Source organism: Urocampus carinirostris, chromosome 1 (assembly GCF_059441175.1).
Source record: "Urocampus carinirostris isolate Australia breed hairy pipefish chromosome 1, RoL_Ucar_1.0, whole genome shotgun sequence".
Classification (NCBI taxonomy): Eukaryota; Metazoa; Chordata; class Actinopteri; order Syngnathiformes; family Syngnathidae; genus Urocampus; species Urocampus carinirostris.
The window spans coordinates 3,530,570-3,554,618 of record NC_142349.1 but is presented as its reverse complement, the minus strand read 5'-3'; the positions used below and the strand labels follow the sequence as shown (position 1 = coordinate 3,554,618).

Here is a 24,049-nt window from a genome sequence, read left to right as displayed (position 1 = left end):
TGAAAAAAATAACTTTGTATAGTTGACTGCTTCATGCCAATTGTTTGTAATCAATGATGCTATGTTCAATGAAATAAAGCATTAAAAATTTGGAACATTCTCATTTCAGCCTATTTCGTTCCAAATAAGCTTTGTTTTTCAATTTTAAATAGCGACCCAAAAAATAAAATAAAAACAGAAACAATTGCCTCCAAAACGGCGACCAAAGATATTTTAAAGGCCCAGTGTGTGATATTTGACCACTAGATGACACTGTTGTCCAATGCAAACAAAAACTAATGCCTCGGCTAGGACAAATATTGCGGACTACTAGGTATGGATTCCACTATGTAAAATACAGATTTCTCAACTTGTGTTTTTTTTTCCCCAAAAAATATGTAATTGGCATGATGATTCATGTATTTTTGCCTAGTATTCAAATAATGTTTTTTCTGCATGAAAGTTTTTTTTACCATTTAGAGCCATTAAATATTACACAATGTCCTTTTAAGCGATGATGGAAAAATCAATGTCAACAATTTCCATTGCACATAAATCTTTATTTTCCACATTAAATAGCCTCCCAAAAAGAAAAAGGATTGAACAAGGCGATCATCCATACAGCTACATGTGCATATCCAATTTTCTGAAAAACGACCCACCATGTCAAATGGAATTGAAGAATCCTGAGGGTCCAATTCGAACGGATGAAACAAATCAATCCTGCTGGCGGGAAAAATACACACGAGGAAACACAGCAACACTAAAACATATTCTCAAAATACCTGATCTCACTACAAACACAAAAATAATTGGTGGTGGAATTGTTCACGTTCACTGGGTACGTTTTTATGCAGGGAATAATCCGATCAGAAAACACAAAATTGCCAATTTCCAAATTATGTAAATGTGCATAGTCATCGGATTATGGTCTTCATCAGACCGCTAATTTTCTGATTGCATGGCTTTCATTTTTTGATTACCCATGCATGTATGCGAGTTTCTTTCATTTGTGATATTTTGGTGCAGCAATGCACGGTGGGACTTGTAGTACAGAGACGAATGGTACACTTAAAAGTCAGCTTATGCTCTTAAAAACAAAAAAAATCCTCATTTATATTAGTTAATTCTACAGGACATTTCGGGACACTTCTATGAGTAGATCACGAAACTGATCTGCAAGTGTGTCTGAATTAAATCAAACAATTCACGCATCACAACTTGCACAAGATAGACTTGATTGCACCTGGTCCAAAGTCTAGTCTATTTTCTACCACCTATTTGCCCTGTGTATTCATCTATATATAGTTGATGTCAGTTATTTCCATCCATATACCGTGTAAATCTCCAATTCTGGCAACCCCTGTATGAGCCATCTTGTAAATTGACAAACGCAACAATGGCGCTTACCTTTAAATCGAACAAGTTACTTGGTTGAATTTGGTGAGTAATATGAATAAAATCATTATACAATGACAAAAATTAAACAAGGAAATGAAGTTCATTCTTGCTTCACCTTTGTATCTGGGACCTGTTTTAATTTCTGCCATCGAAGCCATAGTACTACAGGTGTATCCATCTATATATAGTTGATACAACAGTTGTATCCATTAATATAGAGTGTATTTGCTTCTGGCAAGCTACATATGAGCAAAATTTGTAAAGAACTTAGATGCAGCTATGGAGCGGATCTACGTTGAATATGGTGACATAAATTAAGTTATGAATTTGTCAAAATTATGATGTTTATTATCACACTTGTGAGAAGAATACTCACATACACCATTTACATTGGGATACTTGTTTGTTTGTAGGCATGTAAACTACTCATTGGGATTGCCCCAGATAACCAATTTACAATGGGATTATTGCCTGCATGGAAGCGTCCGTGACTTCCAAGGCTGAAAATGCTTTTCTATTCTGACACTGCAACATCATTCCTCGAACACGTTTTCTACAAACCCCTAATCATTTAATGACAAAAAACATTCGCAAGGTTGCAGGCATTAAGTCTAACCATATAAAAAAAAGACTATCATTGCTTGCGAAAAGCACGAAATAAAAGACAAGAGGATTACATACATGTTGAGGGGAGTTAAAAGAATACAACACAGAGTTTGTTTAGTCAGGCATCAAACCTGTGGAGGAAAATTCTGATGAGCAAGCACTTTCCTCCCTCCCCCTCCCCAAAAAAAAGGTTGCTGTTCCAACTCACTTATCAGAATGACAAAACTCACCTAAAGATCATTATCTTGAAAGTAAAAATTGTTTTCAAAGCCTGAAGTCCATTTATGAGAAATTTCTCCATTCTCTGTCGTTGCTTTTGTTCTCAAAGCTGGAAGCAAATTTGCAAATTGAAAAAAAAAAAGGAAATCCAATGTTTGCTGGCATGCAGTTTGAAGAAAGTCCCATCCGTTTTTTATTAAACAGGAAGTCAATGATACTTAATAGCAGTATATCAGATACGAGAAACAATAAAAGTTGTGAAGTGAATGATTTGCGTCAGTGCAAAGTGGCATTAACCCCCTCCCCCACCCATTAAGTTACCCTTTCCAATTTCAGTCGAAAAAACGAAAATAAAACTTGTTGTTGTTGTTCTGCTGGTGCAAATTCACAAGGGCCCACTCATTAACAAAAAGCGCGCAAGCTAACACAAAATCATTTCATTGGTTTACAAACAGGAGGCGTGAAATATCTCACTTGCAGACCTCGGACCTGTCGTACGACCCCCGAGTGGGGGGTGTTGTTGGCGGCTCTGCAAAGGTTGGTCAAGCTGAAAAGTGGAAGGCGTGTCACGACTCTTCGTTGCCCGAATCGTCTTCGTCGTAGCAGCAATCGCCATCTCCGTCTTCCACGTCGTCATCGTCGTAATAATAGTCATAGAAGAGGTCGGATCCCTCATCGGGAGGCGGGGCGCGAGTGCGGACGCAATATTCAGCCAGCGTGGTGGGCACCTGGACCCCATCGCGTTCTGCCTCTGCTTTGGTGGCCAAGACTTGTTTTCTGTTGAGCACATATCACATAATTTATTTGGGTCATTCGGTACCTTTAACGGGGTGCTTAGTCTGAGGTGCACTTAAAAAGTTGAACATTCAATAATTTCTCTATTTAGTATGTGTTAACACCGCCCAACGGAGTTCAAAAAGCCTTTATATATTTTTTCAACAATGCCTATCTGCTTTTATCTAACTTTTATAATAAGTGCTTAAGTCACAATGCGTATTTCGAAAGAAAGAAGGCGGCGGAGGTGGGTAGTGGAGAGGGATTTCACGCGCGCGCCGGTTGTTTTCATTTATTCAAAGATGAAAATTGTGATGGAAAGAAAATGACTGTTTCACCTACAGAGGAGAGTTTATTCGAGCGGGTCTGAGATAGACACACGCGGCTCAAAGGCAAATTGACAGATGCTGCAATGATGATTTCAGCCAAAAGATGGCGTCAGAAGGTAGAATATTTTTGAAGTTAGGTACACAGTGCCCAACTGAGGTCAGAGAGCCCTTGTGCTTTATTTTCCATTGTGCTATTTACTTTTATCAGTCCTGTTCAGGGCAGAACAAACCCCCAAATCGATGAAAAAGAGAAGAGTTTATTCGATCGCATCTAAGAAATTCTATGTTCTTGCACCCAAATCGTGTGTTACTCTGCCACTATTTCCTGCCTTAAAGTCATGATTACAGCTTAACATTTTCAAAGGCTGCACCCCACCTTTAAAGGTCTAATGTGTAATATTTGACCAATAAATGGCACAGAGTTGTCTGGTATGAGTGAGGGTCAGTGATACACAGCAGAGCGTAGCCGCTGGATTCTGGAAGAACATACCGCTGATCCCAAAAGGGATTTTGCGGTGAAAAGGAAATACAAATTTCTCAACCTATTATCTTTTTATAAAAATTAACATTTGTATGATAGTTTATGTATTTTTGCCAATTAATCAACTCAAAGTTTTTTTATTTTACTGGATGAAAGTATTTTTTGTACCACTAGGAGGCGCTAATAATTACACACTGTCCCTTTAGTGCTTGGCCAACAGCGTCGTGACCTCGTAGCTTGCCTTTTTGGCATTTTTTTGACTCAAGAAAAAGTGTCTCTGTGCCGTTAAAACAGCTTCCAGTTGCTTCACCCTTTCACAGCTTTAGTTTTCAGTTAGTTTTTTGTAGTCAACATGGTCTGTCTGGCAATTCCTCTTGATATTATATTCTTAGGAAACAGCCACAGTGTTTTGCCAAATTAGGCAGACGCATTTGTTTTGGATTACAGTTAAAAAAAAACACTCCGATTTTCTGGAAGCGACGGCCCTCACAGTCCACTTTCTTTATTGATTTACAGTCGCCATGTTGAAATGGAGTGGGCTAAAATTCTCACAGAAAGCCAAGGGCAAGGTGGTCGTAGAGCTACTGCCATCATCTGGTGAAATGGAGATTATTTTTCTTTTTCCGTAGCAATGTGTTTTATATTGTGGTCAACATTACTGGCAAGCCGCATATTATTATATTTATGGCAGAGGCTGTGGGGCCCCAAAAAAATGATCACGGCCGTAACTAGCCCCCAGGTTGGATTTTGGGCATGCCTGCAAGAGATATATTTCTTTAATCAGATTCAGATTCAGATTCAGATCTACTTTATTGTCATTCTAGTACACGTGTATACAGAACGAAATGTCGATGCATCTGACCCCCACAGTTAACTTGAATGTACAGATATAAATAATGTTGTATTGTATTTTGGCTACGTATAGTATTTTACCATAGTGCCGATAGTGCAAGAAGAGTAGCTAACCAGATGTGCAAAATGGGCAGTCAGGTTAACAAGTCAGGTACACAGTAACATTAACACTGTAACAATAACGCTGTAATTACAATAGTGCAGAGAGCAATGTGCAAGGAGTGGCAAGCTATAAAAAAAAACTGCCTAATCGACACATATATTAAATATAAGTAGGAGGTACTATACAGGACTGTCTCAGAAAATTAGAATATTGTGATAAAGTTCTTTATTTTCTGTAATGCAATTAAAAAAACAAAAATGTCATACATTCTGGATTCATTACACATCAACTGAACTATTTCAAGCCTTTTATTATTTTAATATTGCTGAATTTGGCTTACAGCTTAAGAAAACTCAAAAATCATATCTCAAAATATTAGAATATCATGAAAAAGTATACAAGTAGGCTATTCAACTAATCACCTGAATCATCTAATTAACTCGAAACACCTTGCGAGGGTTTCCTGAGTTTTAAAAACACTCAGTTTGGTTCAGTAAACTAAATCACAAGTATAGGGAAGACTGCTGATCTGACTGCTGTCCAGAGGACCATCATTGATACCCTCCATCAGGAGGGTAAGACACAAAAAGAAATTTCTCAAAGAGCAGGCTGTTCACAGAGTGCACTTTCAAAGCATATCCACAAAAAGTCTGTTGGAAGGGAAAAATGTGGCCGGAAACGCTGCACAACCAAGAGAGATGACCGCAGCCTTAACAAAATTGTGAAGAAGAGCCGCTTCCAGAATTTGGGGGAACTTCAAAGACAGTGGGCTGAAGCTGGAGTCCAGGTATCAAAAGCCACAGTTCACAGACGTGTCCGGGAAATGGGCTACAATAGCCGTATTCCAATGGTCAAGCCACTTCTGAACTCTGAACGCTATGGAGAAGAAGCACTGGACAGTTGCAGAGTGGTCCAAAGTCCTCTTTTCAGACGAAAGCAAGTTTTGCATTTCATTTGGAAGTCAAGGCGCCAGAGTCTGGAGAAAGGCTGGAGAGGAGCAAAATCCAAGTTGCTTGAAATCCAGTGTGAAGTTCCCACAGTCAGCAATGGTTTGGGGAGCCATGTCAGCTGCTGGTGTTGGTCCACTGTGTTTCATTAAGTCCAGAGTAAATGCAACTGTGTACCAAGAGATTTTAGAGCACTACATGCTTCCATCTGCTGAAAAGCTCTATGGAGATGAGGATTTCATTTTCCAGCATGATCTGGCACCTGCCCACAGTGCCAAAACCACCAGTAACTGGTGCACTGACCATGGCATCACTGTCCTTGATTGGCCTGCTAATTCCCCTGAACTGAACCCCATCGAGAATTTGTGGGGTATAGTTAAGAAGAAGATGAAAGACACCAGACCTACAAATGCAAATGAGCTGAAGGCCACTATCGAAGCATCCTGGGCATCAATAACACCTCAGCAATGCCACAGGCTGATTGCCTCCATGCCACGCCGGATTGATGCAGTAATCTGTGCAAAAGGATTCCCAACCAAGTACTGAGTGCATCAATGGACATTTTCAAATGTTTGATTTAGTTTTGCTGTTATAAAATTATTTTTTTACTTGATCTGAGGAAGTATTCTAATAATTTGAGATAGGATTTTTGAGTTTTTTTCAGCTGTAGGCCAAAATCAGCAATATTCAAATAATAAAAGGCTTGAAATAGTTCAGTTGATGTGTAATGAATCCAGAATGTATGACATTTTTGTTTTTTTAATTGCATTACAGAAAATAAAGAACTTTATCACAATATTCTAATTTTCTGAGACAGTCCTGTATATATGGGGTACCAGGGTTTCGGATCTCATTAGCTTTGGTTCCTATCCCCCCCTTATACGACAATTTAACTTTGTGATCCCCACCTCAGAAAAGATTCATGTCATATTCCAGGGGTATAATGTAAATCAATAATTGCAGGAAATGGTCTCTTGAGAAATCAGATATTTTTTTGCTAATCACTAAACTTTGTCTTAATCTACATTAGCATTTACTGCATGGAAATGTGGAGTAACACACAAAACCAACTTTTTTTTACCGTGTTGTTATATTAATAGCGCTTGTAATCACACTTTGTCAAGGCTTAAATGGTCACGCTAGACCTATTCCACAATATCAAAATTTGACCTAATAAATAAAAATAAAAAAAATGACATTTTGTGTTAAGGTTAGTTCGACGAGAACTGACCTGATGATCTCCACGTATTCCCGATCTTTGCCCTTACTGTCTCGCCACTTGCGATACATGACAGAAGCGTCCACATTTGCCGGAGAAAAGGTGTTTGGCTCGTTCAGCAGAGAGATGACACTCAACAAAATGGTGCTGGAAATACAAACGGGAGTTACATTATTACTTACTAGATGCAAAAAATATATGATCTCTGTTAAAGTCTATCATGGAGTTCTTAAAATGACAATGTGTAATAATTCATAACTAGAAGTGGTTGTATAATGGAACATAAGTGTGCACTTAAGAAAACATACAACATGGATGAAACATACTAATTAGGCCTGAAGGATACCATTTGACAAAATTCCCAGGCCTACTTCCATATTTTGTCAAGTGAGCATTGATAAATTCCAGCCAGCGACAGGATATAAGACAAGCCAACAGCTGGAGTTTGTCTGAGCTGCTGTAGGTGGCTAACATGAGCCGCAAGCGGGAGAATTTACTAAAAAAAGGGCAGCAAATGATTTAATTTGTCAGACCCCGAATCAAGGAACTCAAGTGTGGTAGGAGAGGACAAAGCAGGAGCAGCTAGGAACAACAATAGGGGCTTGCTGTGAAACCACAGCCTACTGTCTAGTGGCTGACATGAGTGGCTCGAGAAGGAAACTGCAGGAAAAGGCGCCTATCGCTTGTATCATCTGACTCAGTCAAGTTTGCTTGCATGGGCAGCTGTGGAATGTGATTGACACTGAAAGACAGAGTTGAGTCAGCTGACAATAGCGACTAGCGGTGAGCCATAGCGTGCAGGCAAGTTGTGTGAGTGACTAGAGAAGGAAACGGTTGAGAAAAGAAAGAGGAAGATGCCTGAATGACAGAACTCAGCAAGGCTGTTTGCACGACCAAAATCTTCATTTGCGCTTTTGTAGTAGTAAGATGGCGGCCAAGCATGTCAGCTTTTTAAAAGGGTCTCAAGTTGTGTAATATAAAACAATTTCTTTGAACCTACCAAAAAAGCTAGTGTTAATATCCGCTAGCGACACAAAAGACCGAGAGATGGATAAACTTAAAACAGCTGAAAATAGCCAATTTCTGGAGTTGGTCAGAGCTGGTGAAGAGCTAACTTGGGCAGCTAGAGAGTAAAGCTACGAAGGACGAGGCAAGTTTTATTCAGATGAAGCAGCTAACAATAACTGTACCGAATAGCGGCAAGCTAGAGCTTGCAGTCAAGTGGTAACGCGAGTGCTTAGGAGGAAAAAAAAGTTGTAGATGACAAGCGCCGAAAACTCGGAGACGGATATTTGTCTCTAAAGGTTCAAAAGTCTTTTGTTTTTGTTGTATCCTGTAATCTTTACATTTTAAATGGAAAGATAATCATTAGTCCAAAGCTGAGAATTACAGCTTTCCCCTTTTCCCTAACTGAATGTAAAGCCAAAGCAATTCCCAATTCAAACTTTTATCTAGAATTTAATCAAACATGTTTACACATCTTGATTGTGAAATGTGTATTAGGCAAGCAGAAGATGTTATCTCGAGAGACACATGGATCGTCTTTCCTAGATAGTATCGAATGGCAAGATGTGGCATCAACATTTATTTCTTGAGAACGAGACTCCTCTGAGCGTCATGCGATAGGGTTCTTTGTCAAGTCAGTAACCGGATCATCGGCATTCATACTAACCGGACATTCTGGGTGGGATTCCATCTCTCCGAAGGCAGTTCGCCGCTTTGTGGGTCGTCCACCGGCGGGTGTAATATAGAAATACACACGTCTCCGTTCTGTGAAGGGAAAATTTTGATGTGTATTAATTTTATGTAAGTGGCAAAAGAACAATTCTGACAAGAAATGCATAATCGTTTTTGAGAGCCAAATATGACATCACAGTTAATGCCCCAATAAAGAAAAAAAAGGCTGCTAATTAGTCATTTGACACTACAATGTATTATAACATCATCCGAAACTACTTGTTGGAAATTGTAAAAGTAATTATGTTCCCTATATTTTCATTTTCTTAGTTGTGTAACATCTCCACTGCTTCATAGAGTATGTGAAGTCAAAGCACATTTATTTGTATAGCACTTAGTCAAAAAATGTCTCAAAAATGAAGCACCGGAGAGTTCAGCCATAAATCAGTTGTGATTGTATGTCTGGACTTAAGCAAGTAGATTGAGTATTTTTTTGTTTTTGGGGGGTGCACTGCTGTGTGCGTGAATTCAGATTGAATTAACATCGACAGTTTGTTGATTGAGAGCAGTGCAAACAATTGTCTTGCTGGTGACAATCCGTAATATTTTTATGTACTAGACATGCACAAAGTGTAATAAACATATTGGAATGTTTTGTACTCCGTTGGCCATACATATACAACCGTAATAAGCCAAAAGTTACATTTGCCTGCCTTTCTTTTACGCACCGGCCTTGTATATTCTTATTTATCAAAGCTGCTAATGTGTGCAGCTAAGATATTTGCATCTAATTAAGAATGGATGACATATAGCTCAGTAGCATCAGGATGTAGAGCCGTCGTCTTGGGAGCAAAGACGTTGCAGGTTCGTTTCCCTGCTCCTCTAAGTTAAATGACTAAGTGCCCCTGAGCAATACACGGAACCACAAATGTCTGCGCTATGCAGGTAGTCACCTTGCTTGGCAGACTGCTATCGGAGTGTGAATCAGTAAAAGGTGGTTTATTGTAAAGCGCTTTGGATGTCCTCAGTGACTGGTAAATTGCTTTATGAATGCAGTTTGAATACCATTTGTGACATATTGTGCATTCCTAGATTAAAGACCGCTGAAAACGATTGTTTTTCTTTGTAATGTGTCGGGGTATTAGTGTTTTTTTTATATTAATATTATAATTATAATATATTAATATGATTACATTACATGATTAACTATGAATAGTTAGCTTTGTATGAGGATACGAAATGTATCTGAATTTTTTTTCACGTCTGTGCAAACGTTTATTTTGATCAACAAAATGTTGGATGGCAATGAAAGGCACTTTTGCAGTTTGTTGCTACATCAAAGTGGTTGTGACGGGCCAAATGTTAGACCCACCTCGTATATGTTGGGATGCCACATCTTGGTGAGGAATCTGAAGGAAGGTGGGGAATATGGGTAGTCCATGGGGAACTTGATCCGAGCCTGGCACACAACAAACAAACAAGTATTTGTAGACACTTCAAGCGCATTGAAACTGTCCTAGTGGGAAAAAAAACAACAGCATGCAAAATACATTTAAATTGTGTCTAGAATGAACCAGACAAGATTTAAAGAAAGATCCAATGGCAAAACTTGTCCAAATCAAGTAAAAAAAACAACCTGATTTAGCCCCTTACTCAACGTCGAAAAGACATAAATCGGGTCTCAAAAGTATCAGACCACATTTAGCCAGAATTGTGTCCAATAGACATCAAAATTGTGTTAATAAAAAAAAAAAAAAACAAGATTCGATACATGTAAGTCATGTCAAAAACAGACCAAACCAGCTCTACAACAAACAAGATCAGATCGTGTCAAGAACATACAAGACTCAGCCCCAAAACAGAAACCATCTTTAGACGCATTTTGGACTTTGGATTAAAGGCTAAAACTGGTGGTCCGTTCTCGACAGGATTTAGATGTCTTTTGGATGTCCGACTAAGGGTTACATTTGGTCCGGTCTATTTTAGAAAATATTAAATCGTCATTTTTAAGTATGATTTATGACTTTATTTGGCCTGATCAGTTTTGGATGTGATTTAGACCTCCTTTGGACGTCCGAATATGGGCTAAACTTTGTCTGGTACGTTCTAGACACGACTGTAACGGTTTATGGGCGTAGGATTTCGGCCTGAATATATATTTGTTCTTTTCAGACGTTATTTATATGACACATCCAAAAGGCGTCCAGTAACGGGTGGAGTTGGCACTCGAAATGAACCTTACCTTGAAATAGCCCCCCTCATAGTGCGTATTGGGGGGTCCAAAAATGGCCACTTCCCAGTTGTACATGTCCGCCTCGTCCACCAGTGTGATTTTAAAGCCCTCGACGGGTTCTTCTTGGAGGCTTTTCATCTCCAGCATGAGAGCTTTTTGCGAACTGGCGACGTGCGAGGAGTCGTGCTGCGCCATATTCGGAACCTTGTTGGAACGTGTTGCTCGCTTATGTTGACGACAACGAAGCTAAATTTGAACGCAGACCTAAACAGGCCAAAAGTGAAGTGGACTTGAACGCAGCTTATGTTGGGTTATTTACAATCGAGTTTCTCGGTGGTGTCAAAGAACCAAATCATAGTGACCGCTGAGGAACCGAACCTTTAAGTTCTACTTGGAAAAGTCGTCGCGGATATAAGCCGCAAATCTACTGCTAGCTGCCAGCTAAATAAGCTAGCTCGAGAAAACCGCCTTATAAACAGACGGACTTCTGTTTTAAGCTGGTAACCCACCAATTGTTAATCCTTTTTTAAAAAACTAAAATATCTTAACATCTTTTAAGAGTTTTAAAGTCGACAAACAACCCCGACAAGCGTGTTGTCATGCGAGGAAGAGCGAAGAATGTTGTTGAAAAGAAGTCCTTTCTCCCCTGAAAACAGGCAATTGTGCAATGAGCGCCTTTGGGACTTGTAGTCCTGTTGTTGTTTGTAAACATTGCACTATCCCATACAAATAATCAAATTTCCAGACAAAAGCCGCAATAAAGCAATTTTAGAATAATAATAAATACAATAAGACTCAATTTTTACAGGTGTGTCGTGTTTCATATATTGTTTAATGTTCCAAAAATAATGCCAAGAACTACATTCACCAGTTAGCCGGATATTACGCGAGCGCGATTGTTGTTTGCGTTTCTGACCTATTTTTCTAATTTGATTTTTTTCGTCTATTAAAGTGATATACGTTGAAAATTTTATTTTTCATTTATAATGGCGTATATACAAGTGTAATTAAACGTCCAGTTTTAATTTATAATACTATTTTCTTGAGTGACGTAATAATAACGCGCGCGATTAAAAAAGTCCCTGTTTTTAGATGTCCGTGTTACGCCTAGTGAAATTTTTTCAAAAACACTAAAGCAGATTTCATGTTGCACTTTTTAAGCCATACATATTATTTTATTCATACTTTGAATAATTATGCGTCCCTATCACCGTTGTATGCTTTGTTCAAACACAGAAATATCTGTAATATACGTATTTTAGACGCGACAAGATCATACCAGGACCCCAAACTTCGAAATGGCCTCGAAATCACGACGACGGTCCAGAAGTCTAAGCAGGGACCGAAGAAATCGGCACAGAACGACCAAATCTAAACCCCCGGAGAAAATGACGAGTCGTTCTTACTTATCGGAACCAAAACGGTCCAGTCGCGGCCGAGCGCGTTCTGACAGTTCCGATTCTGGCAGCAGTTCACCGCAATCACGACGGCCTCAACATCGGCGACGTTCGAGTTCCCGTAGTGGTTCCGAAAGCGACAACAGACGAAGAATGCAACGTGCGAAAAGCAAATCTAAAGAAAACTCGCTCAGGTAGAGATTTTACGTCAATATGCGTATCGTATTAAAGTATTTGTTATCTCACCTTTGATTTGCAGCGAATCTCTGAACCTCTGGGATGTCCTACGCTCTTTAGAGCATCATTACAGTTTCACTGAGATTATTGAAAGCACGGGATAGGGCATAGATTTGTACTGAGGTGGGGGTCGTTAAGTTAACTTGCTTTACAGGGGGGATCGAAAACCTATTGTAATTAGCCAATGCATTCCGAACCCATGGTAGTCCAGATAAAAACATACAAATTTTAAAGTAGCATGTAGTAAGTGCTACTCTCAGTAGCCTAGATGGTAAGGCGCCCGCTTTGAGACTGGGAGGTTGGTGGTTCGCGCCCCGGCCGAGTCATTCCTAAGACTTAAAAAGTGGTCGGCGGCGCCCTCTGTTGGCTGCGGCTGCATCGGCTCGCTACAACGGGTCAGGTGCAATCGACATTTCGTTTGTGTACATTGTTACACAGAATGACAATACAAGGAAATTATTATTATTATTATATGTAATATATGTGCATATGATTAACATTAGAATGCACTTGTAAAGGAAATCATATTTGTCAATGGCGAGGTGTGTGACTTGAGCTGGTCAAGTGTAGTAGCAGTTAGATGCAGAGTGGCGGGGTCGGGTGGTAGTCATTGGCAGATTCAAATTAAAACCGATTTGATAACTACAATAATGATTATCATGCCTTTCTGTAATTGCTTCCTTATTTTTAATAATAGTCAAAATCGTTGATTGGTTACAGCCATTGTCCTTAGTGAGAGTAGCAATTCGTTTGACCTCTTCCTAGTTGTTGATAATCACAAGCTTCGTTTCAATGGTTCTTCTTTTAGCATCACTACAAGGATTGGGATTCATAATGGATAAATATAGCATAAAGAAATCCAGAATTATCTCATCAATGGACAATTATATTTCGCAATTGTTTCCTACAACTCAATGGTTGTTCTCGCTGTCTTCCTCTTTTTCTCATCACTAGCTTTCTTCTGATCAATCCACAATCGCAAAAATAAGGCAATAAAACACACTACTACACGATCAATTCTGAATGGATGGACAAGCTCTCTGAAAATTATGCTTACAGCACGCCGTAGGCCGGCTGATTACGGATCCATTTTTTTCCGTTCAAATACCGTGGCAAAAATGACTCAAATTTTCGGGTCTAACACTGATTTTTATTTTATTATAGTGTTACTAGTGTACCTAGGTGTCACCGTACAGTAGATGTCACAGTTGTATCCATCCATATATTGGGTAAGTCTATGCTTGTCTCATGCAGTTGAAACGATTCAGTGGGATTGCTCAAGAAATCCAATATTCCCCTTCCAATCCAATAATCACCTGCATATAAACATACCCACTGTCATTGCAAGAGCATTTTCCAAACAAAATATGTCCTCATGCGTTTTTAATCGTGTTGTCTTAGTTCTGATTCAGATCATCTTCGAGAGAGAGAAAAAAGAAACGACATGCAGATCCGACAAGGATCGTCTCAAGAGAGAAAGAAGAAAAGATCTTCTTCAGGAAGCAGCGAACGAAGGCGGAGAAGCCTCAGCAGGGACCAACATAGACAAATGGAGCGCAACCGTGACCATACATCGGAACGAGACAAACGTAAAAACATCAAGAAAGACAGAAGGAGCCGTCATCGCTCAAGTTCGGCCGATTCCTCCGCCAGCTCGGCCTCCGATCAGGAAAGCAAGAGTGCCAAAGACAACGAAGACAAAAAGAACCAGAAGGAGATGATGAAAGCTCTGGAGACGCCCGAAGAGAAGAGAGCGAGGAGGTTGGCTAAGAAAGAAGCCAAAGAGAAGAAGAGGAGAGAAAAGATGGGCTGGAGTGAAGAGTACATGGGATACACCAATGCTGACAATCCTTTCGGGGATAATAACTTGCTGGGGACGTTCAAATGGCAAAAGGTATGTTAAGAGTAGCAATGTTATTTCATCCAAAAATGTTCAACTTATGTACAATTGTGCCTCAGCTTTCCTTCGCCTCTGACTTTGTGCATGTATACTCATTAGAGTGCACTTTTCCCTTGTCTTTGTTTTGTGGGTGCTATAAAGCACAGCGGGAATTTTAGCACAGGGACTAATTATACATAGAATACTATAAAATGCCTTTATTGTCATTACACAAATTGTCAATGAAATCCAAAGCTGCCCAATAAAGTGCACACAATGACATAGAATTAAAGAGATATAGACTTGAAAATGTAACATTGAATTTAAAAAGTAACAAGAGTTTTAAAGTAGTGCAATTCTTGAGTCTATTTACACGCAAACTCTGGTTTACTCTCTCGATAAAGTCTCATGTGTAATTAGTTGACTTCTCTGGGAAATTTCAGTTTTATTTCCTGCCCCCACAGTGAAAATTTCTCAGGTTTTTCCATATACAGTGAATCCTCGCTATAATAATGTTTACTTTTCACTGTCTTTTTACTTAACTGATTTTCCTTGTGTCCTGCATTCTAAATGGCTAAATCTCGGGTGTCAAAGTCAAACAGATGGAAAAGCCAAATAAAAAATGAAGCTACAACTTGAGGGCAGGACTGATAGAATATCAGTATTTTTAAAATGACGCATATAGTCTAGCGAACCTAATTGAAGCTACTGAAAAGCAAATATATATATATAGATATATAAATAAAAATATATTCCAGTATGATCAAATAAATAAAGCGATGTTTAATTGTGCCTCTTTCCGTAATCTTTAATTTTGGATAGGCACAAAAGACAAATTTCCTTGATATAAAAAAAACCATGACATGAACATTAAATGAGAAAAGCTGGTTACATCAGTAACATAAATTTTATATCTTAATAAAACCGTGCTTAAATTACAAGAAAAAAATTATAGCAATTTTTATCATTCATTAAACTATAATAAAATGATTACATTCTTTGTTTAATGAATGTTGAATTGAAAAAAAATCGACTTTTCATATCAGACAGAACGGATTAATGTTGTTACCAGTATTTTGGATTGGGACAATAAATTCAGACCTTGACCAAATCTGACTTTAATTACGAATCTGGAACAGAATATATTTAAACTCCGCAGCATCACTGCATCATAACCTATCCTGCCTTTATGCTGTTAGGCTTTGGACAAGAAAGGTATCGGCCACCTTGGAGAAAAAGACCTCAAAGAGAGGAACAAACGCATCCAAGAGGAGAATCGGAGAGAGCTCCAGAAAGTTTGTTTTTTTGCAGATCTGCAAAATTATTGAAAACGTCACAAAATGCATGATTAAAATGTATCTTGAATCGTTTGTAGGTGAAGCAACTACGTTTGGAACGCGAGCGAGAGAAAGCAATGAGGGAGACTGAGCTGGAGATGCTGCAGAGAGAAAAGGAGGCGGAGCATTTCAAGACCTGGGCGGAGCAAGAGGACAATTTCCATCTGCATCAGGCTAAATTACGGTATCTAGTGCTTGATAGCCATTAATGTATTACACAAGAACCCACAGGATACAACATGAATCCAATTGGAGGTGAGGATTGTAGAGTGTCGTACAACTATGCTAATTGGCTCCGTACCCCCTTTTCCATTGATAAAAAGGCTAAAATGACAAAATTGTATATCATAAATACTACTTATGTGTAATGTGGATAGGATTGCATTACATAAATAAATATAAATGTAAATGATAAACTACATTTGTTAAAGGCAGACTTGAGCTGGTACAGTGGAGTTGGCTGGTGGATGCAGTGGGTTCCAATGAAAACTGATTTTAAAAGTTCCACTTGCGAGGACCGTTGTTGCTTTATTCGCCTCCTTGTTCTTAATAACTGTCTCGATCGCCGATTGGTTATGAACATATTTCTTAGCTAGGGTATCTAAACGTGTGTTTTCTTCCCATTTCTTCATAATCTCAAGCTCCGTTTCCATGGTTATCCTATTTTTGCTTGTCCCTTTAGCATCATTATAAGCCTTGGGACCCAAAACTAAACAAATTCAAGTTTGTTATGAGGATTCTGAACTTAAGAAATAAATATACATGTAAAGGAAATATCAAACTTACCTTTGGTGTGACTTAAGCTGGTACAGTGGAGTTAGCGGGTAGGTGCAGAGGGGGCGGAGGTAGATGGATTAAAATCAAATTACATTGTCATATGCTGAGAATACTTTGTTGTTTTATCACCTTCTAATTCTTAATAATTGTCCAGCTCGCCGAACATGGTCATATTCCTTTCTTTTTCATCTCAAGCTTCGTTTCCATGATTAGCATCTTCTTGCGTCTCCATTTAGACTCACTGGATGTCTTGGGACCCAGAGCTAAACAAATTTATCTTTGTTACATGAAATTCTGAACTCGTTGAAGCCACAGAAATGCATTTTGGGAGGGAAGTTATCCATTATGAGGCTGTGACGCTAACCAAAAGGTTATTTTGTTAGAATTTGTTGTTGTTGGGGTATAGAGTGGAAAATGTTGTAACAAGGGGCCAAAAAGAACATCATCATACACATTAAAGTTAAAACATTCTAAGTTGTGGATGCTGTTCCCTGGGGTCTGCTACATTTGGAAACCCCAGACCAAAAACTAACTTTAAAACATGTATGTCCAAGGTCGAAAATCCGAATCCGGGACGGTCGCGCCAAACCCATCGACCTCCTGGCCAAGTACATCAGCGCTGAGGACGACGACCTCGCCGTGGAAATGCACGAGCCCTACACGTTCCTCAACGGGCTCACCGCTACCGACATGGACGACCTTCTCGAAGATATCAAGGTCAACAAACACCTTTTGCAAATTGCTGATAAAAGAGCTTGGACAAGATTGAAATTTCCCAAAATTGAAAGATCAGTAGATCGTCTCCAGGGATGATTCTATTCTACTATGTCCTTGATTTTGCCCACAATTTCGTTATTGCAGAAGCTACTCGCATTAGCAAATTGCGCCACTTTGGTGGTTATCTTCACTTTAGTCTTAGTTTTAGTGAATTAGTTGAAAAAAAAAAAAATTAACAAAAACAAAATATTCACAATGGTTAAAAGGACATACAATTTGTTACATTTAAATGTACTGTAATCAGTTGTTTATTCCGGTTAAAGGGACAAGAACCCCGTGCCATATGTGAAAATCCACTTGCAGCCATAGTTGATCAGGATATTGGATCATTTTTGGTGGGGGGGAAAAGGGAATAAAAGAATTGCTCTGCATGTCACTAATTTTCTCTCTGTGAACCTGTTCTCGGCAATAGTGTATTGGGGATAATGGTTCGCAGCCACTTGGTAGCACATTTGTCGTAGGCGGAAAGAAAGGGGGGTAAAGGTGCCGACCACATAACAAAAATTTGCTCACTTTGCCTTTGTGCTCAGTAATAGGGGCCTGGGGATAATAGATCGCGGCCAAACGGTGCATTTCAAATGAGGCGGGCCAGAATGCCACGCCTAAATTGACAAAGGTACCCCGTCAGTGCCCACTCGCAGCAATATTAGATTGTGGATAACGGATAGCGATTGCACAAGTTACTTCGTTTTAGGTAGCAAAAAAATAATTGCCTTGTCCAACAAAAGTAAACTCTGCTGGTCGCCAAATGCTGCAATATGTGATTGGTGATAACTGATCTCAACCACGAGTGCTATTGATCTTAGTCAGGAAGATTTGGGGATAAAAAGCCACCAGGCCTGACAAAAATGTGCTATGCCATTCCTCTGTCCTCAGCAATAGTCATCTGGGGGATAATGGATTACAGCAACAACCATGCATTTCACTTTAGGCGGACGAGAATGTCATGCCTCTTGACATAAGCGGTCTCTCTCCCCCCCTGCAGCAATATTGGTTTCGGGATGATAGATCGTGACTGCATAAGTAAGGTTTATGATAGGTGGAAATACAGTAATTGCACAATAAAGCTGCCCAGCCTGACAAAAGTGCACTGCCTGGCCTCGCTCGCAGCAGTATGGGATCAGGGATAATGGATCGCAGACATTTTTTTCAACCTGCGATGCACTGCGGCTACTGCAGCTGCAAAACGTATAGTGACAAGGGATCACAGTGTTCAGACATTTAAACCAACTATGCCCCCCAAAAAATTCTGAACGTCTCACTTAAATGTTGTTCTTCCGACAGGTTTATATGGAATTGGAACAAGGCAAGAATGTTGATTTCTGGAGGGACATGACCACCATTACAGAAGACGAAATCGGCAAACTCAGGAAACTGGAGGCCTCGGGAAAAGGACCAGGTACACGATTCATCTATTTGTTTTGTGTGTTTGAAAGAAATATAAAATGGCGCAAACACAATCTAACACGTTTTAGGTGACCGCCGCGACGGCATTAACACGGCGGTGAGCAGCGACGTGCAGACGGTTTTCAAAGGCAAAACGTACAGCCAACTGCAGGCGCTGCACCTCAACATCGAGACCAAAATTCGGGCTGGGGGCTCCAACCTCGACATTGGATACTGGGAGAGTCTGCTCCAGCAGGTTCGGGTCTTCATGGCCAGAGCCAGGTAGCATTTAGCTCATGTTTTTGTCAAGTTCAGATAAAGCAACGCTTTGTTGGCTGACTTTGTTGTAGGCACTACCATCTTCTTTGGAGCTGAATTTATTCAATTCCGGTAGTCCCTGGCATGGATTTTGTGCATTAGCAAATAACTTTGCTTTAGCCTCAGCATCAAGTAAAGAGTGGATGTTGCATAACCTAGCAGCTAATCCAAGTTTTATGGACCTTAACCGTTAGCACAGCCGCTAATATAAATATGTGTGGATACAGGTTGCGAGAGCGACACCAAGACGTACTTCGTCAGAAGTTGTTCAAGCTGAAGCAGGAACAAGGTGTGGACAGTCAACCTTTGTTTCCCATCATCAAGGAGGAGCCCAAGAACGAAGACGTGTAAGTTGATTAGGGAATTGGCTGAGGTCTGGCACAAGCCATGCGATAGTCTGTGAACTCATAGCTGTAATGACGATTGTTATTATTAAGAGTAGGGATGAATTAGGCTGTCAACCCCAAAATTATCTTCCTTGAAAAAATGAACAAAGATCCATAACTAACATCTTTTACCATGTTATTAACATGATGTTACTATGTTATTACTAGGTTATTATAGGGTAGGGGCCTCCAACGCGGTAGGTAACCCCCTAAGACTGCGGGCTACTTCTGAGAATATATCATGATGGAAATGATTGGAAATGTAATTTCTAACTGGCATAATGTTTAGTACCAGATTGAGCCTATTTAACGACCTAATAATTACAACCTGATAATAACACGACAAAAACGCTATAGAAAAAATGCATATCAAGCTGGTAGAATATATGAATGATCAGTAACAAAAAATAGCTCTTAGCTTAAAGAATGTTAGCTACCCCTGTTATAGGGAGTGAGGCTAAAATGGGCTTAGGCAAGTACGGAAATCGTCATCAAAAAGGGACCAAAGATCTAAAACATCATTATTGGGGAACTAGCAACTACTTTTGCTATTACCTGGTAGTTATTATTTGAAGTGTGGCTAAGATGTTTTCGTGGTTGCATTAGACTCTTTCTTGAAAAAGGCAGCAAAAATTCATAACTACACAGTTAATAAATTCAATGTTGCTATTTTGTTTTATGTTACTATGTCATTATTAGTAGTGGGGCTTGAATACATTCAGTCAACTACAATACCATCTTCCTTGTAAAAGGGAACAAAGATACCTAACATAATAATTTGTTCACTAACAACCGTAATTTTTTTTATACATTTGTAATATTTGTTTGTTCACTATGTTGTTATCCTGTCATTATCAAGTTGTCCCTTTTAGGAGTAAGGCTGAAATAGACAAATCATATTGATCATTAGTGATTTAACTGTTATTCTATTACTGCGTTATTATTGGGTTTTTAGTTCTAAGAGTGGGGTCAAGACTAGCTGTCAACCCCAAAAATATCTCCATTGAAAAGGGAACAAATAATTATAATATAACTAGTGAAATAAAAACTGCTATTTTATTACTATATTATTAGCGTATTTTACTGCACTAAAAGGCACACTGGATTATAAGATATTTTCATATTAAAGGCGTATTAAACTATAAGGCGCATGGAATCAAAACAACAGTAAGAGTTATTGGTGTGTTTTATCCATTTACAGTACGTATCAGCACAAAGATTGATCAATGAGTCAAAATTGCAAAACATTTAACGCAATTCAACTCAAACCTGGGTCGTGGCTGTGAGATCAATGTAACCTAACCACGAGTGGTACAAATACGTACACAAAGCATTTGATCTCATCTCATTATCACGCTTTACTTGCTCAGCTTCGGTAACAATTGTTAGAGAATGGAGAAAAGAGAAAGATGTCCTGAGAGATGAACACAAAAAAGCACGACTGGTTAACAACTCTTTGGTGTATCTGATGGAATGTGATTTTGCACAATTATGGTAGTACTGTATACTTTAAACAGGGGTCAGGAACCTTTTTGACCCAAAGAGCCATAAAAGCAAAAAATGTTTTCAAAAGAAATTGAGAGAGCCACATCATATATTTTCAGACGAAATTGAAAAAACTGCCAAACACGCTCTCTAGACAAAAGCTAATTCTTCAGCACATTTTATTTCAGTGTGTGTCATTTGATGATTTAATCAAATGTATGAAATGATAATAATGCCAAATTTTGTGTCCCTAATCAATGTAAATATGCCATTTACAATTTGTCTTCCACCTTAAGATAAGTGTTGAGGCAATTTTTTTCCATGACATTTGTCCTTAATAACGGTTTCAAAACAATGTGCATGCAAAGTTCTTTTGTAGAAATGTCACTAATTACTGCAAACGATAAGCATATCGTCATATTTACTTTCGGTGTAGACTGGACTGAGCGAGAGAGAGAGAAGGAAGCGGCTTGCGCTGTGTGCAGGGATCCGCCCACCTGTACTGCTCACCCAATTAAAGTCGTTTGCCAGCTTTTTTATTTATCAGTTTAAATGGTTTCTTATCGAACTTCTGCATTAAGTTGCTTCGGCTTTATATGGACCAAAATTGGGATGAAATCACTTGACTTTGAAACGCGACAGAGAGATGTGCAATAGTTACATTTTATTTCGGAGCCAAATGTACTCATCAAAAGAGCCATAAATGGCCCCCGAGCCATAGGTTCCCTACCCCTGCTTTAAAACCTTGTGTAGTAACGCACACGAATAAATGTTGCATGAGTTTCCAGATTATCCACCCTAAACAAAGTGCACCAGATTAGAAACTGCGCTTTTAACTTCCTGGCCCATTTGGATTTTTTAAATGCGCCTACACGGTAGCCCTAAAAATTTGCTCCATCTGTTTCTCTCACCTGAAGTGAAAGCAGAACAGGCGGCCTATCAGCAGAGCCAACCTCAGAAGAGCCCGGCCCGTCGTCATCATTTACCGACGTTGACCATGGCGAGAAAAGTGGTGACAAGAAGGATGAGGAGGAGAAGGACGAGGACAAGAAGGATGAGGAGGCGGAGTCTGTACTGACGGAGGAGGACTTGATCCAGCAGAGTCAGGCCGAGTACGATTCGGGGCGCTACAGTCCGCCACTGCTAACGGCCTCGGAGATGCCATTGGACGCACATGCGATAGAACCTGAAGAGGACGCGCAACGCTTAAGCTTGGCACGAAGGCAACTGCAGGTCACAGGTAAGACGTGTGTTATGAGCGCCCCCTAGCGGTATCAAAATATTGGAGTCATTTCAATAAAAGTGTTGATTCAAATCAGAAGCATGCAGCTGCAGTTCACAGCTTGGATGTGTTTTAAAGCACCGTCTAGTGGTTTCAAAATACTTTGTTCATACAAGAAAAACACTAATAATTCAAATAATGAGTAAAAACACACCTACTAGCTAATGAACAAGATTTATGAGATAGAAATACTTGATTGTATGACACAACTTGAAGAAATGAACATGATTGGCAGCCATTTTACAACTGTGGAAGCTCAAATGAGGATTTTGCCATGCTAGCTTAACCTGGTGCGGCTCTCAGTAGCCTAGATGGTAGTGTGCCCGCTTTGAGACTGGGAGGTCGCTGGTTCGCGCCTCGACCGAGACATACCTAATTGGTATAATGGCGGCGCCCTCTGGCTGCGGCTGCATCGACTCGCTACAACGGGTCAGGTGTATCGAAATTTCGTTCTGTGTACATTGTTACAAAGAATGACAATACAAAGGAAATTATTATTATTATTATTATTATTATTTTATCATGCAACAGCCATGCACTGGGCTGAGCCCAAAATGTGAAGGTCACTGAGATTTGAGTACCTTCCCCTTATTTGCTACTGATTCCTTCTCTAGCCACTCATGTCAGCCACTTGCTTTGCCGCCGGGCAGCCGCGAGGAAAACAGCCTCCTGGGGCTGACCGCCATCTTGGAGCTTTCATCCCAATTGACTGCAGGCAATGGCTGGTTGCTAGCTGCTGTTGCTAGCTGCTGCTCTTCAGTCCCCAGTTCCACAAAATGTCTAGTTAAAAATGTAGGGAAGAAAATGTTGTAATTTTTTTAACTACAGTCATTTGTATCTATTAATCATTTATTTACCATTTCTTTATTTGATTTGACGATCCAGAATATTTTTTTGGCCACAAGGGAGCAGTATAATTATAAATAAATTTGAATTAAACCATCCCCTATCGAGGATGAAGTTTGAAATCATTTTAATGACAGAAAACGTTAGTTCAAATCCCATTAATGAGTTTTAATGGTAAACTTTTTCATGACGAGAGATTTCTTGTCAGGTTTTCAGCGTTAATTCCATCACTCAATTCCGATTGTGTCCACCAGGGGATGCCAGCGAGAGCGCGGAGGACGCTTTTGTGCGTCGCGCCAAGGAGGGCATGAGTTCTGACGAGGCCCAATTCAGCGTGGAGATCCCCGTAACGGGCAAGATGTACCTCTGGGCCGACAAGTACAGACCCAGGAAGCCTCGCTTCTTCAACCGAGTCCACACCGGATTCGAGTGGAACAAATACAACCAGACGCACTACGACTTCGACAACCCTCCCCCCAAAATCGTCCAGGGATACAAATTCAACATCTTCTACCCGGACCTCATCGACAAGCGCTCCACTCCGCAGTACTTCCTGGAACCCAGTCCCGACAACAAGGACTTTGGGATTCTGAGGTTTCACGCCGGACCTCCCTATGAGGACATCGCCTTCAAGATCGTCAATCGCGAGTGGGAGTATTCGCACCGACACGGCTTTCGATGCCAGTTCGCAAACGGGATCTTTCAGCTATGGTTTCATTTTAAGCGATATAGGTACAGGAGGTGAAGATGGGGTCTCCTCTGGTATGGAAATGGGTTTTGTAACACACTTTACAAATCACATATTAAAGATGTTTTTTCATATATATGATGACTTATTGTTTTGGTTTGGCGATCAGGGTTTGTGCACCTTTTTCATGGTAAATTTCCAGCTCTTTTTAAGGACTTATGTCCAAGCCAAATTTCCATTTTCTCAGTACTATTAAAATACGAAATCCAGTGTGAATCATGTATTTTCCAGTCAAAAATATATCTGCGATTTACATATGTGATTTTTTTTTTTTTTGTCCGCAATTGGTACATCATCCATGCACTAATACGCATTTCATATGGCCCTGTTCAGGTGTCGTATGTACCTGTCTCTGGGCGAGACCTGTAGGGGGC

At 39.8% G+C, this 24,049-nt stretch overlaps 2 protein-coding genes across 3 annotated transcripts; one reads left to right on the top strand and one right to left on the bottom strand.

Annotated features, from left to right (window-relative positions):
* Positions 1-518: 518 nt before the first annotated feature.
* On the bottom strand, positions 519-11,472 carry cdc34b (cell division cycle 34 homolog (S. cerevisiae) b). The gene is made up of 5 exons (XM_088341891.1): positions 10,830-11,472; positions 9,960-10,046; positions 8,583-8,680; positions 6,923-7,057; positions 519-2,982 (listed from the first exon to the last, which is right to left on the bottom strand). The coding sequence occupies exons 1-5, from the start codon at positions 11,013-11,015 to the stop codon at positions 2,772-2,774; spliced, it is 717 nt and encodes a 238-aa protein (XP_088198017.1). The 5' UTR covers positions 11,016-11,472; the 3' UTR covers positions 519-2,771.
* Positions 10,482-23,751, top strand: cactin. Of its 2 annotated transcripts, none has more exons than XM_088341762.1 (10): positions 10,482-10,686; positions 13,856-14,348; positions 15,533-15,628; positions 15,709-15,854; positions 17,002-17,164; positions 18,509-18,623; positions 18,700-18,892; positions 19,156-19,275; positions 21,717-22,039; positions 23,182-23,751. In XM_088341762.1, exons 1-10 carry the CDS (start codon positions 10,607-10,609, stop codon positions 23,670-23,672), a joined length of 2,220 nt encoding a protein of 739 aa, XP_088197888.1. In that variant the 5' UTR covers positions 10,482-10,606; the 3' UTR covers positions 23,673-23,751. The 2 variants fall into 2 exon arrangements, with proteins under 2 accessions (XP_088197888.1, XP_088197807.1); XM_088341681.1 differs by lacking the exon at positions 10,482-10,686 and adding an exon at positions 10,869-12,411.
* The last annotated feature ends 298 nt before the right edge of the window (positions 23,752-24,049 follow it).